The 19,679-nt window shown below is 45.8% G+C and overlaps 1 protein-coding gene across 1 annotated transcript; it reads left to right on the top strand.

Moving 5' to 3' along the window:
* The first annotated feature begins 16,323 nt into the window (after window positions 1-16,323).
* On the top strand, window positions 16,324-18,146 carry TACSTD2 (tumor associated calcium signal transducer 2). The gene has a single exon (XM_012442823.2). It carries the CDS (start codon window positions 16,420-16,422, stop codon window positions 17,380-17,382), a length of 963 nt encoding a protein of 320 aa, XP_012298246.2. The 5' UTR covers window positions 16,324-16,419; the 3' UTR covers window positions 17,383-18,146.
* Window positions 18,147-19,679: the final 1,533 nt, after the last annotated feature.

Here is a 19,679-nt window from a genome sequence, read left to right as displayed (position 1 = left end):
TGTTTGGCATATTGCAACTCTTCCAATGATATTTGTTATCCTTCTTATAATTATTGCTATTAATATTCATTGGTAGCATTCTGTTTAGAGGCACTGCTTTCATGGATTTTGTAGAGTAAGTCAAATTTATGGTTTAAATGATAGCTGGTTCAAAAATATTTGTCTCTCATTCTCCATTCTAGGGCTTTAATTACAGCAAGTGAGCATAGGTCGAGTTCAGGATAATCTGGAAATTAAGAAATTGAATTTACCAATCAAACATCACATCCATATTTCAGAGAAAGAAACCATACCATTAAATTAAGTAGGTTGCCTTGAGTAGCAAGCAAAAAAGTCCTGTCCCTAACCAAAAAATTAGCTTAAGTTGGAAACTTAAGAATTAGTTCACCTAGCACCTGTACAACTGTAGGATGGGCTTCAGGGTTGATTGATTCAGTGATTCGATGATGTTATTGTGGTCTTAGGTTCTTTCCATCTCTTCCCTTTACCCTCAATAGCATTGGCTTCTTCTCAAATCTAGCTCCCCTTGTGATCAGATGGTGGCTGCTAATGGCAGTTGGGATGTGTGTCTTTCACATCTGGTGAAGGAGAGAAAGAGACCTGATACCTATGAAAAATCTTTTACTAGGTCTTTAGGAGCTGCCCTCAAAACACAGGGGCTCACATTGTCTCAAGCCTCCTCATATCCACCTGGCAAGGAGAATGGTGTTAGCAAGGTTTGCTTAGAACAATCAGCTGGTATGTAATGGACACCAGAGACTCAGCCACAGTGGCCTCTGTGGGGATCACATGACAAGGCTTCCAGATGGTGCAGGGGCTTATCAACTTTGATGCCGCTCAACTCTCAACAAATGAGGCTGTTCTGTTTACCAAATTGCTGAACAGCAAACAACAAAACTGGCTTGAACACACAAACATCTTACTATATCTCACGACCTATGGGTCATAAATTCAGGCAGGGCTTAGCCTGGAGATACTTAGGCTTCACAGGGCTTTGACTGGGGTTACTCAGTGGTATTTAGATGGCAGTTGGTCTGGTGTGAGGATCCTGGGATGTCATCACTCACATGCCTGGCGCCCTGGTGGGGACAGCTGGAGACTGGGCTGGGCTCAGCTGGACCCCTCCCCCTCTCCATGTGGTGCCTCCAGCAGGGTAGATGGACTCATCCCATGGTATCTCAGTTTGCTGCCCTCCTATGAGTGATAGAGAAATTGTGAAATGAAAGACAATTCAAATGATTTGAAATATCATCTTCAGTATGCATAATTAACATAAAGCAACATAATGCAATTTTTAATAACGGGTCATTTGTTTCTCTCTATGCCCACCAAACAAATGTGTACATGGTTTTTTAAATATCGGTTTGAAGAGGTGCTGCTTTGCCATCCTGTCCAAGGTGCCACCATCACTACTGGCCCTGTGGGAGTGAGTTGTGGGGCTCTCTTCCTTTCTCAGCAGCCCACTTGGTCTAGGGCACCAACCCATCTCTCTCATGGTCTCCCAGCAACTTCCAATCTGATCTTACTGCTTCCAGTGTCACCTCCTGCCACGCATCCTCCATGTAGTTTCCTGTGATTTTTCTGAAACACAAATCTGCTTAGACTATTCCCTTGCCTAAATTCAATATTAGGTTCTCTTTTACCAACCAGATAAAGTTCAAACTCTGGCATGGTTCACAAGTTGAAGTTCTTTCACAAGTTGTTTCTACCCCAGGTCAAATTCCCCAGTCATCACCAGGATGTGAGCTCCAAGGTGGCAGGCATCTCTGTTGTTCACTACTTTCTCCTCTAGCACCTTGACTGATACCAGCACATAGTAGGTTCTTAATAAGTATTTATGGAAGGAAGGAAAGAATAGAAAAAGGAAGGAATGAGCAGAGGGAAAGAAAAAAGGAATAATGTTAGTTCCTACAGAACCCTATACTTACCTATCAAAATATTCATCTCCAGTTTAATATCTAGATTGTAGGGGCAAGGGGGTAACTAATGTGTCATATGCACTACTCCTGGCACAGTGCCTGACATGAAGTAGGTGCCCCCAAAATATCTTGAAAGTCAACGAATTCATTCATAACAACGTATTATGTGTTTAAATCACATACAAAGAGGGGTGGAAGCCAGAGGGAAGGCTTGGCATATTGCAACTCCTCCCACTTCCCAGCTGATCTTCTGGAGACTGGGGCTAAGTACGGGAAGGGGGCAGGACATGAATGAGTCCTTGGAGGGCTACGACCCATGACCGAGCCATTGGTCCGCTTTAGGCTTATGGTCCTGGAAGGCTGAATACTATGCTCAGTCCTAATATCCATTTTGTATATCCAGTTTTCTTATTTGGCATGAATATCCAACCCTGCCAGTATTTTTCCAAGAGAGTGAGTATTTGAAGTGATGCATGAACTGCCTTGCCTCAGTCTCATGGAATGTGACCTCATTCCTTCCCCAGGTCGGTCCCTTCATTAATCAGCCTGCCCAGTCCTGCTCCATCAGGCACGCTGCCAGGCATGCAGCTGGCATGGGAGCTCCTGGTTCAGGGGCTGAGGCAGGCTTTGCTATTTAAGAGCAGGAACTTCAGAGACAACACCAGGGCTTCGATCTTGAGTCCATCTCCTACTTGCTGTATGATCTTGGGCAAGTTTCTTATCTGTCTAAGCCTTGACTTCATCAGAGGTAAAGTGGAACTAATAACAGCACCTACATTCATAGTGTATTTGTGAAAATAAGATAATTCATGAGCTTACTCCACAGAGAGTTCAATAACTGTTGAGTCTTATTTTTCTACTCAAGGACTTCTCTTGCCTTTTGGCAGGTTGTGAATTTCTTCCGGATGGAGCAGAAATAGAGAGAGGGAAGGGAAAGGGAATGTGGCATGCACTGAGAACCTGTGTCGTATCAGATGCTGTGCTGGCACGTCTTTGGGAGTTACTTTCCCCAAACCCCAGGACAAGCCTGTGTAACATTAGCCCCATCTTCCAGTGGAAGGAAGGCAGATGGTAGAATAGACAAATCAGGCTTGGAATCCAGGCTGTGAAACTCATTTGCTGTGTGAGTCTGTGCAAAGCTCTTCCCCTCTGAGCCTCAGTTTCCCACCAATTGTGGCATACCTACTTGGTATTCATGATGTATGGATTATATGAGCTAACATCGCATAAAAATGCTTAGCCAGATGATGCTCAGTAAATGCGAGTTTCTTCATTCCCAAGGGGACAGCTGGTTGACAGAGGGCTTGAATAGAGAGACGAACCTGGGGATATGCCAGAAGGGAGTACCCCTTGGGCATCAGGATGCTGGAGGGGACACACTTCTTTTACTTACCCTGAGAACTGGGCTGCTATACATGGCAAGAGTGAATCTTTCCTTTGGGCTGGCAAAAAGACTCAGATGGCTGGCTCATTCCCTCCCCAACCTTTCTGGGCCCAGGGCTTGGTAGAGGATGGTAATGATAGAGCAGAAAAGAGTTCAAACAGCAATTCTAAAGGTCAGCACACCTGGATTCTAGCTCTGGCTCTAGCTTTCATTAGTCATGTGACCTTTGACAAGCCCTCATGATCTCCTTGAACCTCAGGTCCCCATCTAAAATGGGGATAATATCAGGTGTCTTCTGATTATCTATTGTGGAATCACAAACCACGCTAAACCTTAATGGCTTACAACAATTATTACCTCTCAGGGTTCGTGTTGACTGGGCTCACCTGGGTGGTTCTTGTTTGGGGTCTAGTGTAGCCACAGTCAGATGGCCCTGGGGCTGGACTTATCCAAAACTAGACTGGGCTTGATGTCCAAGCTGGCTTTTTTAATCACCTGGGCTGGGAAGGCTTAAAGTCTGGAGGTTGGTTGGACACCTCTCTTGCCATGTGTCCTCTCTAGCTGGGACTTCTTAGAGTAGTCACACTTCTCACAAGACAGCTGGCTTCCCACAGAGCAGGCATGCCAAGACGCCAAGGCAGAAACAAAATGGTTACCTCTGACCTAGCCTTGGAAGTCCCTCTGTGTCACTTCTGCTACATTCTGTTGGCTATCAATGAGACATGGGGCCAGTCCAGATTCAACGGGAAGTGAGGGGAGGAGTCAAAGATTTGCCACCATCTTGAACCCATCGCACCGCATATCCCATGTACCTCACGGGGCTGTAGTGAAGATGAGGAGCAATGGCATGCATGAAAGTCCTTAGTGGATATCTTTACAGAGACACGGGGTTATTGTTCCACATTCATCCCTTTCTCTCTTCCCTAAATCAGGCACTCATCCATCCTTTCTATCCTGCACCAGTAGCCTCTAGAGTAGTTTCTTTGCCTTTTGTGTCTCCCTGTCAAATTTATCCTTCACAAATGCCTGCTTATATGTCTGTCCCAGGTGAAAAGCTGTCACTAGCTTCACAATGTGGCTCTCACTTCCCTGTGCAGGTGTGACTGACCACAGGCTCCCAACCCCCAGCCATATTACTCTATTCCACCCTTTGGTGCCTTTGCTCACACCATTCTTTCTTTTCAGAGCTCTCTTGTCTTTCCACTTCTGCCCAAACTCCAACCCTTCTGGTTAAACCTGTCCTCATGTTTTAGGATTCCCTGCAAATATCATCCCATCATCCCCTTGTCCAGGTAGCAACTCTTGCCCTCAGTACTGCTGCACATACTGACTGAATTCAAGTTCCCTCTCTGTGTGCTCCCCTAAATCCTGTGCTCACTGCAGACTGGTCTTCTCGCCATCCCTCAAAGGGCCAAGCACAGTCGTGACTCAGGGCATGTGTTGTTCCCTCTGCCTGGGATGCTCATTTCCTAAATATTCACTAAATAGCTGGCTTCCTTACTTTATTTAGTCTCTGTTCAAATCATGCCTCTCAGAAAGTCCTGCCTGTAGCCAATCTAAACAGCATAGCCTCCCTCACTCTCCAGCCCTGTAACCTGCTTCTTTTCCTTCAGAGCCACTGTCATCTGTCTATAGTCCATGCAATACCAGGCTGCAAGAGCCAACTGTGTGAATCACTCCCAAATTGGCACTCGGTGACACCATATTGGTAGCTTGAAATTGGCCACAAGGAGAGGACACTAAGGGCTCTCCTGCCCTCAATTTAGAATCTCTGATGGAATTTATCACCTTCATCTCACTTGACAGGGACAGTGAAATGACTTGTTCAAGGTCACACAGCCAGTTAATGAAAACATTAGGCCATTTGGTCTTAAGAAGGAACTCCGAAACCAGTTGCCTGAGTTCAAATCCTGACTTCAGCATTTGTTAGCTACTTGAAAATCACCAAAGGCTACAAATTGGTGTACTTTCTTTTTTCCTGGAGAACTTGTTTTCAGGCACCTACCTGCACACTATTCTGTGTTTATTTTGTTTATTGTGGATCTCTCTCACTAGATCATAATTTTCACAAAGGCAGAGATTTTACTAATGCTTATTCCCAACATCTAGTGCCATGCCTGAAGCAAAGTATGTGCTCAATAATGTTTGTTGAATGAACAAACAAATATGCAAATCAACTAATGAGAAACAATAATCACACCCGGTTGTAAACTGAGCCCTTGAAAGAAGACATTGGCTCTCTTTTCATCTTTTGTGCTCAGCACACAGCCTGGCATGTAGAAGGAGCTCAAGGAATGTTGATAAACAAGTGAATACACTGTGAAAAGGGCTGTATCTAGGTCAAATCCAGCTGCACTCTGATAAGCATAAAAAACTGCACCAGAAAACTCCTCTGCTATTTCCATTATGTACCAAAGAGAAACCTGCAGGAACTCAGGCAGGAAAAAAGTACTGGCTTGGGAGGCAGGAACATGGGTTTTTAATCCCAGCATGACTATGACTGCTGCATGACTTCAGGCAAGTCACTTCTCTAACCCAGTCCTTAATTTTCCTATTGGTAAAATGGGGTGATTGGGAGTAGATGATGGGGTCCCTTCCAACTAAGAACTGTGATTGAAGTTATGTCTGGAGCTGCCCTGGGCAGGGCTTCTCTAATGTAGGGCAGGTGTGGGAAGGAGGTGGCTTATGGACAGAACTGGCCTTCTACAGGTACAAGAGGCAAGACGTGTCCAGGAAGCTACAGTTGGAGGATAGAGTGCTCTAGAATCTGGGACACCTCAGAGCTGTGGGATGTGCCCCTCTCTCCCTCTCCGGTCTCTACCTCTGCCCAGAAACCATTCCAGCTACTCCCACCTGCCTTCATGGGGCACCTGACTTGAGGGTTCCCTGAGAATAATTAGAGCATTGGCTGCTTTACCTACTGGAGCAGGACACGAATAGGAAGGCTCTGACACAGGGAGGTGCAGGGAGACGCTATACATCCTGGTAAGTCTGGTTTATTTTTAGACAAACAGGTTGGCTAAGTTGGTCAGCTAGCACCTTGTTTCCTGTTATTTATGCTGCATGAGCATAAGTAGTTCAGAGCAATTGAAAGAGCCCTGATTTGGATAATAGAAACTACCATTTATTGAGCACTTCTTGTGTGCCAGCTAGGGGTCAGCAAACTACACTGGCCAAATTCTATTTTTGTGTGGTCCATGGGCTGAGACATTTTTAAATTTTGAGACAGGGTCTGGCTGTGTCACCTGGGCTGGACTGTAGTGCCACAATCACAATCTCAGCTCACTGCAACCTCCGCCTTCTGGGCTCAAGCCAACCTCCCATCTCACCCTCCCAAGTAGCTGGGACTACAGGCACATGCCACCTGGCTGGGCTAATTTTTGGATTTTTTGTAAAGGTGGGATTTTGTCATGTTGTCCATGCTGGTTTCAAACTCCTGAGCTCAGGTGATCCACCCTCCTTGGCCTCCCAAAGTGCTAGGATTACAGGTGTGAGCCATCGAGCCCAGCCGAGATGTTGTTTGCATTGTTAAATAGTTATATAAGTACTTCACAATTATCTTAATTTTTTTTATTTTTTTATTTTTTATTTATTATTTTTAGATAGGGTCTTGTCACCCAGGCTGGAGTACAGTGGTGCCAACATGGCTCACTACAGCCTTGACCTGTTGGGGTTAAGTGATCCTCCCACCTCAGCTTCCCAAGTAGCTGGGTCTGCAGGCATGTAAAACCACACCCAACAAATTTTAAAGTTTTTGTAGAGATGGGGTTTTGCCATGTTGCCCTGGCTGGTCTCAAACTCCTGGGCTCAAGCTACCGCTCGTCACAGCCTCCCAAACTGCTGGGATTACAGACACGAGTCACTGCACCCAGTACCATCTTGAATTTTGATCCTTAGCACACAAAGGCTAAATTGTTTATCTAGCCTTTAACTAAATAGTTTACTAACCAACCCCCGCTCCAACTTTTTTTTTAAACATAGATTAACTCCTAATCCTCACGATAACCCTGTGAAGTAGGTTAACTATAATTATCCCCATTTTACAGATGAGCAAATAGAGGCAGGGGGATGTTATATGATTTATTGAGGTCAAATCACTAGTAAATAGCAAAGGCAGAATTTGAACTCAGGCAACTAGTTTCTGAGTTCTTTCGTGAGACCAAACTGCCTAATGTTTTCACTAACTGGCTGAATGATCTTGAACAAGTCATGTCACTGTGCCTGTTAAGTGAGATGAAGGTGATGAGTTCCATCAGAGATCTTAAACTGAGGTCAGGAAGGTCCTTGATACGAATTTCAGGAAATCTGTGACACTGGAATCTGTACAAAATATAGTGTCTTTGTGCACAGTTGCATTTATTTGAAGAGAGGATCTATCACTGTCTTTAGACACGGATTCTGTGACTCAAAACAGATTAGAACTACTGGACCAGCTTTCTTGGAAGGCTGTCTTCATCCTTAACATTCTTCGATGTTGGTTATTTGGATTTTTTTCCTCATGTGCTATCTCTTGAGTTGTCTTTTCTGCCCAAATGTTATTTATTTCCGATGCCTTTTACAGTGCAAATGGTGTCTATTGGATTGTATTTTCTTCCACCTCCAAATTAGTACATACTCATTGCTTTAAAAAAAAAATGAGAAAAACAGACAAGCTTAAGAGCCAGTGAGGTTTTTCTACTGATGTATCCTGCAGCTCTAGATAAATCATCTGTATTAGTGGGAAGGAACAGGAGGTGTGGTTTATAAATCCTTATTGTAGTAATTCATATGTTTCCATGATATTTATTCAACAAATATATACTAAGCCCCCACGAGGCGGTAGTTGCTGTGTGGACTATAAGCTCCTTGGAACCAGTGGTTAGATGTTATTTGCCATTGTACCCTTCAGCCCAGTACAGGCCTATCACCTGGGAGAAACTCAGTGAGGATGCCTGCCGGCCTGCCTGCCTGAAGAGATGGATGAATAGAAGGTTGGAAGGTATATGAAAAACCAGTAGTGTGGGTGGAGAAAGAGGTTCACAGTGCTGAGCAATTTAGTTGTGTTGGTTTCTGGTACTTTCCAATTGGCGGCCTCCCATGATCCTGGAGAAGCCTTTCAGGGCAGTCCCCATTTTCCCATCAGTCATGCTTTGAAAGATGCTAGTTGAAGAACGGCTGACAGAGCCAGGACTTCTCACATGAATCTGAAGAAATAAATCCAGTTTCTTACATCCCACTAAGGCCAGAGGAACAACAAGGACTTTCTTGCCCTTTGTCTTGGGCCCACACATCCCAGAATTAGAGAACAATGAAGTCTCCTCTTTCCTGCCTGCCTCATTCTTCTAGACTTCTGAACTTTTCCTCTCTCCCACTCCTCCTCGCCTCTACTTCCATCCCCGGTGTGAGTCTTATGACTCATAACCACTGAGAGTAGGAGCGGAGTCGAGCCCCTCAGCACACTCAGCCCTGGACTGATGTGACTGGAGATGTCTCGAGATGGACAGAAACAGGGCCAGGGAGGAGCAGAAGGGTAAGCCATGCCAGGGAGGGAGCTCGGGTACTGATGCCTGTGAGAGGGGCAGCACAAGAGCTAAGGAGAGCGTCTTCTACCAGGGGCACTGGAAGGTTCTTTCCTGCTTTCTTGCTTTGGACAAAAGAAAACAAAACAAAATTCACCTGCACTAGGCTGTACTGTATTCATCTGCACAGTGTCCATATTTGTTTGTCTTCCAAAAAGGGAAGATAGCAAAACTTACTACTATCCTTACAATCTAAAGATAGTAAGTTGTTGGATAAAATCAAAGACATATCCTTACTTAGATTCTCTTAAGAGGCTATGTTTGATGTTCTGATTCAGCAGGAGTAAGAGAGGTTAGGGTATAATTTGAACTTGTATACCAGTGAACTTCTACACTATTGTGCTGGAGTTTTAAACATTTGGGTTCAGGAAATTTAGACGGTCTATAACAGCATGATGTCACAGAAAAAGTGTCATCTCAGAACCAGACAAAAAAGATTGTGAGCTGGGTACAGTGGCACATACCTGGAATCCCAGATACTTGAGGCTGAGGTGGGAGGATCACTTGAGCTCAGGCGTTTGGAGCTGCACTGAGCTATGATTGCACCACCTCACTCTAGCCTGGGCAACAGAGAAAGATCCTGTCTCCAAACTATGTTTAGAAGAGAATATGAATTCCAGCTCTGCCATTTACTATTTATATATTCTTAGACAAGTGCCCTTCTGCCTGCTTCCTTATTATTCCTTCTGCCTGTTTCCTGTAAAGTGAGAATAACAAAACCCACCCCCACTAGATGCTATAAGGATAGAGGTAACACATACTGAGTTGCTGGCTGGTAATAGGCCCTCTAATACATTGTATATATTTGTTGTAAGTATTGCCCAGAAACCATCTGTTCTTAGGAAAGAGGAAATTGGTAGATAGGTAAGGGACTGTTGGGGTTATTCCTGCCTTCCTAGACAAGGGAGTAGAGAGGCAAGACAAGAGGAGTAAAACCTCCTCAAAGCTTCCCTAGAATCCTCTTCTGGTTATCTCTTGTAATGCCATTTGCTGGGCTGGGCCACTGGCAGAGATGGTGCCTGCCACCACTCAGGGTGTGAGGCTGGCCAGGAGGAAGGATGATGGGATAGGGACATTCCACTAGAGAAAGGCAACAGAAGAGGCTGTGAGAGAGCAGGAAAGAAGACAGACTGGGAACAGGAGAACTGGTTTCAAATTCCTGAGGAACCAGGGAGTGAAAGGGGAAAATTACTTCCTCTTTCTTGCTCCAAGAGTAGAAATTTAGATCAGCTTGTGAAAATTACAGAGGCACTGAATTTTCCTAATTATTATGATGAACTTCTTAGTAGAGCTGCTTGGGACTGGAATGGGTTGTCCTGTGGGGAGGGAAGGATGTTTCATCATCACAGGTAGCCTATAAGCAGCTATTTAGCATTCTGAGATACCTCTCTTTGGGAGGGAGACTGGAATACATGTCCTCTAAGACCCCTTTTGATAACTCTAAGGAGCATCACTTGGCTCAGGACTGTCCAGAAAGGCAGACAGATTTGTCAGTGGCAGCAGCCCACTTAAGACCTCTCATCACTTGCCCTTACCTAGAGGACAGCTGGAAGTGGGTAAAAACAGCAAACACCTCCACACCCCCTTAACAAGGCATCACACATCACCGGGCCAGCTCTGGGAAAGGAAGCACCATGATTCATCAGTGTGGGGTTCGAGCAGTGTGGCTGCCTCAGGAATGTAGGGAGAAGATTTCCCAATCCCTCTTCATTTGTTGCCAAATCTCTCCAGAAGCTGCTGGGCCCAGTGAAATTAAGAAAGTCATTGGGTGTTTTACTGGCTTTCCCCAGAGTGTAAAGCCCTTAGAGAAGAAGCCAGCTGCCCCTAGAAAAAGAGACCAGAATGAGAAGGAGGCCATTTATGGTTTGCAATTCAGAACAAGGACATCACAAAGAGATGATTATGGGTAGGATTCTGAAATGAAACCATGACACACACTTGTAAGGTGAAACTGTGGTCACTTTTCAAATCCAGATGAACCACAAAAACCCAGCAGAACTGTACACATCACAGGCAACCTCTCCTGAAAGAAGTTGAGAAGGCCCCACCCAAATGAGCAAGCGCAAACAGAAACGCGTTGTCTTCTCAGAAAAGTGAAAAGATCAAAATACCCCAAGTAGCCAGGGCCCAAACCATACCCAGTTTACCAGCTGAATATCCTTGACCTCTCTCGTTATTTAAGACCCATCAGCGAGAGACTAAACTGTGCCACGGAAAAATGTCCCAGTCACCAGACCTGGGCTTGAATCCGTCCTGGACTCATTTCTAACTGTGACCTTAAGCCTCAACTTCCTGATCAGGTGAATGGGGACACGAGTAATTATTTTGTAGGGTTGCGGGGGAATTACAGGGAATTTATAAGACAATGATCAAAAAATGGCAGCTTATATTAATAAACTTAACAACAGAAATGGAGAAAAAGATAAGTGGAAGCAAAACCAGAAAATATTACCCCGAAACAGTTCCTCCAAAACTTACTTTGAGGAATTGAGGTGAATTTTTAAGTTATAAACATTTTAAGCAAAGAAGAAAATATGGAGAGTATGCCCATTCCCTAGCTCTTGATTCCTAGCATTTTACTTAAGTCACGTTTTTAAAGAAATGAAACACTGAAGTTAAGTTGTGTACCCCTTGTTAATCTTTTCTCCACATGTCTACCCTCTGGACCCTGTCGGACTTCTTTTTCTATGTTCTGTTTCTTGGGGCTTTCTTCCTCCAGCCTGAACTAATAATCACCACAGCCAACTTCTCTCTCTACACTATCGGTATTCTGGCTGAAGAGTTACCTGCTTCTCCTAGGAATGCAAACTCCCCCTGAAAAAAAAAGGGAAACTCTGACTGACCCTCCAGCACTGCCCACTGTCTCAAAAGGTGCTCCTTAAAAGAGGCTGACGCCAATGGTGGTCAGGCCAGAAAGAAGAGTGAGGACTCCTCCCTGCATAGCGCTGGGCATCAGGGTTTTCAGATGTGGGCTCACATTTGTGTCCTACAAAATAAATTATTTAATCATTCTTCCTGAAACCAGAACTTCCTAAAAATATTTATACAACTAAGGGAAAGAATGAAAAGTAAAACAGAACCTGAGAAACATGAGATGAATCTGTAACCTCTTTCAACCCCTTGTTAATTCCATCTGTTAACTTCTGTATACATTTGCAGTCAGGAGACCTGGATTCCAGGCCTGGCCTCACCTTTTATAAGCATGTGACCATGGGCAAATCCCTCCCCTCCCCTCCCAAGGCCTTTATTTCCACATCTGTAAAATAAGGATAATAATATCTTCCCTGCCTAACCCCCAGAGGTGTTGTAGGGATCCCAGAAGGTAATGGGAGCAAATATACTAAAACACTATTTGTATATAGACACTCTTCATATTGCGTCCTGGAGGTCAGGAAATGATGGGGGCTTTTGGGCAGCTCTCCTGCCTAGCACCCAGCTCCCTGGACTTGATCTTCAGCAATCCCCATAATCACCGGCCTTGTGAAGAACCCTTTAATGATCTTAAAGCATCTTCACATTCCTGAGACGGCTGATAATAATAGCTAAGATTATTCTTCTTAGCACATGCCAAACACTATGTTGAGTATCTTATATTGTTTATCTGGAATCATTAAAATAATTCTCGATGGTAAGTGCTGTTTATTTTTAATTACTAAAACAGTTTTATTTTTATGTTTTGTTTTTATATATCATACCCTTTAATATAAAAGTCACATGCTAGTATCGGCCTTATACCAAGGAGAATCAGATAATCACCAAGAGTTTATCAAAGAGCGCAAGAAGAGCTGAAGTGTGAAGTTCAGTGGGGAAAAACATGTTCTTAATTACAAGGTGGGAAATCACCTTTTTCACAGGCATTGTTGCAATGTAGGCCCTATTACCCCCATTTTACAGTTAAGGAAACTGAAGGGCAGAGTGCTGAAACAGCTTGCTCAAAAACACATAGCAGTGAGTGGTGTGAAGCCAGAACTGGAGCCTAAGTCTCACTGGATCCAAAGTCCATTTTCTTTCAACTACATTATACATTGCTTACAGAATCTTTGAATGCTCTTGGCGTCCTCAGATCATATCCCTCATCCCTACAGGCACAAGGCTGACAAAAGTTAAGGATCATGCAAAAGTGACAATAAAGGCATCATTACCCATCTTCCTTGAAATTGGGTGTTTGGAGGGTGGGTTAGGATAAGGACAGAGATTCATGGTTGGGGCAGGTGGTGAGACTTAGATAAGGAGAGAAGTACTGAAACTGTCCACGTGACAACTCCTAGGAGAATATATTGATACTGAAACATTCTGGGCACAAGTCGGTGTTAATCCAATAAACATTACTTAGTGCCTAATATATGCTGGTGCTGGTGCTGCATACAGTGCTTAGATGTGCTTCCTATCCCTCATAAACACTCGACAAGCCTGAAATGCTTTTGTTAAATATTTTAAAATTAAAATTTAAAAAAATACAGGCCAAGCGTTGATGGCTCACAGCTGTAATCCCAGCACTTTGGGAGGCCAAGGCAGGCAGATCATCTGAGTTCAGAAGTTTGAGACCAGCCTGGCCAACATGGTGAAACCCCATCTCTACTAAAAATACAAAAATTAGCTGGGCACGGTGGCGAGCACCTGTAATCTCAGCTACTTGGGAGGCTGAGGCAGGAGAATTGTTTGAACCCAGGAGGCGGAGGTTGCAGTGAGCCGAGATCATGCCACTGCACTCCAGCCTGGGTAACAAGAGTGAAACTCCATCTCAAAAAAAAAAAAAAAAAGATAAACAGATAAGGCTAATACATGCTATTTTGCAGAACTTAGCAGAAAAAGGACGAAGAGAAAAGGAAGAATCACAGCTGAGACTGTGTTTATGTAATAAACTCATTGTGGTGTTTGCATGCTGTTGGGGGAAGCCTGGCAGAACCACAGAATTTAAGCAAGTGGAGTGGGGGGGATTAGGAGGGCATCTTTGACTTACTCTAACTTCCCCAGAAGATATTGAGTCTGGGTCGCTTCTATTTCTGTCCTCTCAGTACCAAATATAATTGGAAGAAACAAAGGCTTGGAGGCCTCAGAGCCTGGCCCCAGTGATGCACACCCATTTGGGGCTGTCCTAGCTTGGTAGTCAATGACACCATCACACAAATTCCTCAGCCCTGAGAACCCTCTCTCATCAGCTTTCCTGTTGCCAGCCTGGGAGCTGGTGAAATGACAAATGGAGAACTCTGCTAGTTATAGAGGATTGTGGCTACCTAGTCAATATCTGGAAAAGTGAGAAGAGGATACATATATTTTAGAAATAAAAGTGAAATCTAACATTTTTACAGTCTTAGCGTTTACAAAGCTTTGGCACCTACTATCTCACTTCTTTGTGTCTGGTTCTCAGCATAATCTATGAAATAGACTCTATTTTGCCCATTTTACAGGTGGGAGGACAAAAACCCAGGAAAGTTAATGTTGAGATTTCAGTATGTCTAAGATTAAGAAAGAATAGAGGAGAGGTATATCCCTGAGTGTAACAGGGAGGACCTTATCAGGGAAGGCTTCTTGGAGGTGACTCAAGAGCGGAGTAGAAAAACACAACTATGCACTAAATAAAGAAAGGGAGACTCCAGGTAGGTGACTTTGCAAAGACTTGAAAACATATAGAGTGCTGGAGAGGTTAGCAGAAGCACGATGACGACGATGATGATGATAATGACGACAAATGACTGCAGCTAACATCTATCCGTTGCTTACTATGTGCAGATACTGTTAGAACAGATACTCTTCAAAGCAGTTTACCTACATTAATTACCACACCTACCTTGTAAGGTAGATACTTTTATTATCCCCATTTTACAGATGCAAAACTAAGGCACAGAGACGTAGTTTGCCTATAACATCATATAAGAATGATCTTATGGGCTAATATAAGAAACATGAATTTTATCTGGAGAGCCGAGAGCACCCCCTCACTCTGAACTTAGCAGAGAGGAGGTGGGCACAGACTTGTAATTTAGAAAAGCTTCTTGGATGCAGGGTGGACAGAGGTCCGAGAGGGGGACAAAAAAACTTGAACCTGACTCGGATATTTGTCCAAGGAAGACCTGAACAGAGACAGTGGGGATAGACGGTAGAGGACTATCCCACAATTCCTGGTGTTTGTGGATAAGAAATTGTCCCTCACACATCTCTGCTTCCTCTGTCAAGGCAGAATATTATATTTCAATCTTCCTGCCTCAGGAATTGTGTGAAAATTAATGGGACAGAGGCCCAGCTGGCTTTCATCTGCTAAACAACACCCTTGCACGACTGGTGGTGCACATTAAATGCTGAACATATAAAATGTGCTTTGATGGCAGACCTGGGAATAATTATAGCTTGCTAATGATTGTTAATTTTACCACAGCTTTGAAACTCTGGACTTTCTCAATGACTCAAAAAGAGACTGCAACCCCTCTGTGCCATGAAAGTAGCCACACAGTGGCAGACAAGCAATTTCTCACAGGCTCCATTCTGTCATTATTTACACAGTTCAGCTACTCACGTGGGATACAGAAAAAGAAACGCAATGATTTGCTGTGTTAGAATCAAAAATTGTACAAAAAACTCAGTCTTGCTGGCTCTTTAAGAATTTGTTCCTGTTTGCCTCTTTATAGTCAGCGCACACAAATATTATGTGCGTGCATGCCTGTGTATGTGTGTGTGTGTGCGCGCTCGCCAGAAAATTAGTGCTTAACAGAACTTTTAACCCTTTGGACGCCAGGATACCTGTGTTTTACCCTTGATATGGTGAGTAACAGAATTGCCTCCCTAACTTCCCTTCAGATTCTGCGCCACTTCCTGTCCACAAACATTTTATTTTAAGGTCTCATCACTGCCAGGCAGGGTGCCAAAGACCCCTCTCAGGAATATGAGGAAGTTGATAGCTGTGTGACTTCAGGTCTTGAAGCCTCATTAGCATCACCTATAAAATGGGTCTGATAGTCCCTACCTGTCAGGACTGGTGTGAGGATGAGATAATGTTTGTGAACTGTAAACTATATAAATGTGTGCTAATGTGAGAACCGGACAAGGAAGACAGGAAGTGAGAGAACTTAAGGGAGGGCTAGGGGCTGGGAAAGAACGAAAAGGAAGGAGTCGGGGTAGGGGAGAGCGCGACAGTCGCGAGCCACACTTGGCAATGGAACTCTTTAGACTTTCTGCCGGAGAGCGGCCCGGACGCGTCAGGTTTGGAGCGGGAGGCCGCGCCGAGGGCGGGTCCCCAGCAGCCTGCAGGTGAGTATCGGTTTTCCCCTCCCCGGCTTTCGGTCCGGAGGAGGCGGGAGCAGCTCCCCCTGCTCTGATCCTATCGCGGGCGGCACAGGGCCGGCTGGGCCTTCCGTGGGACGGGGAGGGGGGCGGGATGTGTCACCCAAATACCAGTGGGGACGTCGGTGGCGGAACCAGACGGGCAGGTCGGGCAGAGTATAAGAGCCAGAAGGAGCGGCCGAGCGCCAGACGCCCGCAGACTGTCCCGGACTCCGGAGCCCGAGCCCCGCCGAACCCCCGCGCCTCATCCGCCCGCGTCCGGTCCGCGCTCCTCCGCCCCAGCATGGCTCGGGGGCCCGGGCTCGCGCCACCACCGCTGCGGCTGCTGCTGCTGCTGGTGGTGGTGACCGGCCACACGACCGCGCAGGACAACTGCACGTGTCCCACCAACAAGATGACCGTGTGCAGCCCCGACGGCCCCGGCGGCCGCTGCCAGTGCCGCGCGCTGGGCTCGGGCGTGGCGGTCGACTGCTCCACACTGACCTCCAAGTGTCTGTTGCTCAAGGCGCGCATGAACTCCCCCAAGAGCGCGCGCACGCTGGTGCGGCCGAGCGAACACGCGCTCGTGGACAACGACGGACTCTACGACCCCGACTGCGACCCCGAGGGCCGCTTCAAGGCGCGCCAGTGCAACCAGACGTCGGTGTGCTGGTGCGTGAACTCGGTGGGCGTGCGCCGCACGGACAAGGGCGACCTGAGCCTGCGCTGCGAGGAGCTGGTGCGCACCCACCACATCCTCATCGACCTGCGCCACCGCCCCGCCGCCGGCGCCTTCAACCACTCTGACCTGGACGCCGAGCTGCGGCGGCTCTTCCGCGAGCGCTATCGTCTGCACCCCAAGTTCGTGGCGGCCGTGCACTATACGCAGCCCACCATCCAGATCGAGCTGCAGCAGAACACGTCGCAGAAAATCGCCGGCGACGTGGACATCGGCGATGCCGCCTACTACTTCGAGAGGGACATCAAGGGCGAGTCTCTGTTCCAGGGCCGCGGTGGTCTGGACTTGCGCGTGCGCGGCGAGCCCCTGCAGGTGGAGCGCACACTCATCTACTACCTGGATGAGAAGCCCCCGAAGTTTTCCATGAAGCGCCTCACCGCCGGCCTCATCGCGGTCATCGTGGTGGTCGTGGTGGCCCTCGTCGCCGGCGTGGTCGTCCTGGTGATCACCAACCGGAGAAAGTCGGGGAAGTACAAGAAGGTAGAGATCAAGGAACTCGGGGAGTTGAGAAAGGAACCGAGCTTGTAGGTACCCGGCGGGGCAGGGGATGGGGTGGGGTCCCGGATTTCTGTATCGTCCCACACCCAAGTGAGTCACGTTTCCTGATTCTCGGTGGGTGCCAAAGAGACGTTTATCCTTTCAAATTCTGGCCTTCCCCCTCCGCTTTGCGCACACACCGAGTTTAATAGATCCTGGCCTCAAGGTCGCCTTTCTTTCTCACTTCTGTCTTGAAGGAAGCATTTCTGAAATGTCTCCCCTTTCGATCCAACAACAAGAAACCTCACTGAGACAGTGAAGGAAGGGATGGCGCAGCGTTATGTGTAAAAAGCAAGTGTCTGTGTGACCAGCCGGCATCGTTTGCAAGTGACGGAATCCATTGTGGCATTGTGAAGGCTTAAATGAGTTTAGATGGGAAACAGCGTTGTTGCCATCTTGGGTTTAAGTTATTTGATGAGTTCCACTTGTGTAATGGCCTACCCAACCAGAAGAGGAGTTTGTTAATTAGGCCTGTGTAGTAGCCTCATTTACCATCGTTTTTGTATTACCGACCACATATGCTTGTCACCGGGAAAGAAGCCTGTTTCAGCTGCCTGAACGCAGTTTAGATGTCTTTGAGAACAGACACTGCGCAGAAACTCAGTCTTTTTATTCTTCAGCTTGCCCTTGCTACCACTGATATTGGTAATGTTCTCTTTTGTAAAATGTTTGTACATAGATTGTCTTTGATAATGTTGCCGTGATTTTTTTTTAAACATGAATTTAATAAAATATGGGAAAGGCACAAACCAAAAGTTGGCATTTGTGAAAAGTCCCTCCAGGTTTCTATCACTTTGGTCTCCTCTAATTTCCCAAGACTTGTATTTTTTTAAATTTCAAATTATAACACTTTTTTTTCCCAAAAATGAGCGTTTCGTGTTGCTCCTCCTGTGTGTCCTGGGATATCCTAACTGGCCAGTGTACATGCTATTCTTTCTAAATGAGATTATTTGGAAACTTCCTTCAGACTGCAGGAGGGTGAGCATGAGAGAGGAAGCTGAAACTAGCTACTTTAATGAAAAGCAGTGCCAGCCTTTGGTCATCTCTAAACAAGGCTTCTCACCAGTGGAGACAGAAAACTCTAGTTTGTTTCAAGAGCTGTATCTCCTTTGAATTCAAGCCCTACTTTGAAATAGGTGGTGCTATTTCCATTTAGGCTTTGAGCAAATTACTTAATCTCAAAGCGCTATGGCTCTAAGATTAAATGACTTTCCCCACATAATTAGAGCCAGTCTGCAGGGGGCCCTATGCCCTTGCTGCGTGTGCATAGGTTGTTTTCCTAAGATTTTTACTTTTTTTTTTTTTTTTTTTTTTTTTTGAGACAGAGTCTTGCTCTGTCACCCTGGCTGGAGTGCAGTGGAGTGATCTCGGCTCACTGCAACCTCCGCCTCCTGGGTTCAAGTGATTCTCCTGCCTCAGCCTCCTAAGTAACTGGGATTATAGGTGCCCACCATCATGCTCGACTAATTTTTGTATTTTTAGTAGAGAGTGTTTCACTATGTTGGCCAGGCTGGTCTGGAACTCCTGACCTCGTGATCCACCCACCTCGGCCTCCCAAAGTGCTGGGATTACAGGTGTGAGCCACCAGTCCCGGCAATTTTTACTATTGCACTTTAAAGATGTGTTTTACCTATTAGCTGTAAAAACTAGCCACTTGTCTGTGTTACATTTATCTCTTCCTTTTTACTCAGTCATTCACATTCATTTATGTGTGTGGCTGTGGGGTACCCCCAAGTAAACAAGTTACTGCAGTAACTGAGAAATTGATGCAACACTGGGTGTGTACAAAGAGGGAGTGGTTGGTATATCAAGTATTCAGCAACAGCTAAGCTAGATCTAGGACTTCAGTTTCTTCCCCTGAAATCCAACTCATGCCCCTCCTCCCATCCTATCTACAGTCTATGATGCCCTCTCAAGACTGAAACACCAGTAAGAACTGGGGAGAGGTAGCTCTCAGCCACTGGCTTCTCAACTTGGGGCTGTGGCTGGTATGCACTGGTAGAGTGGATACTGTAGGATTGCCAGAGATCTCAGTCTGCAGCCACTCATCAAGGGAGAAACTTCCTCTGGGCTCCAAACTTCCTTCCAGGATCAAATGGGACTTACCAAAGGGAGAGGGTGGATGTGAGCAGGCTCTCCCACAGTAGGAAGGATGGCTAAAGTACCTGAATCCCTACTCTAGGTCTCTCTGAGTGCCTTTCACTTCTGAGTCACTGAAGTGCTTTGACGGAAGTGACCTTGGTGATCGCCTGTGACCTAACACCTCATTTCATGCATGAAAACTGCAA

The sequence above is a fragment of the Aotus nancymaae genome, unplaced genomic scaffold, assembly GCF_030222135.1.
Source record: "Aotus nancymaae isolate 86718 unplaced genomic scaffold, 86718_ANA_hifiasm-v0.15.2.pri h1tg000007l, whole genome shotgun sequence".
Lineage (NCBI taxonomy): Eukaryota > Metazoa > Chordata > Mammalia > Primates > Aotidae > Aotus > Aotus nancymaae.
The sequence above is the reverse complement of the archived record's forward strand: the minus strand, read 5'-3'. Positions and strand labels throughout refer to the sequence as shown.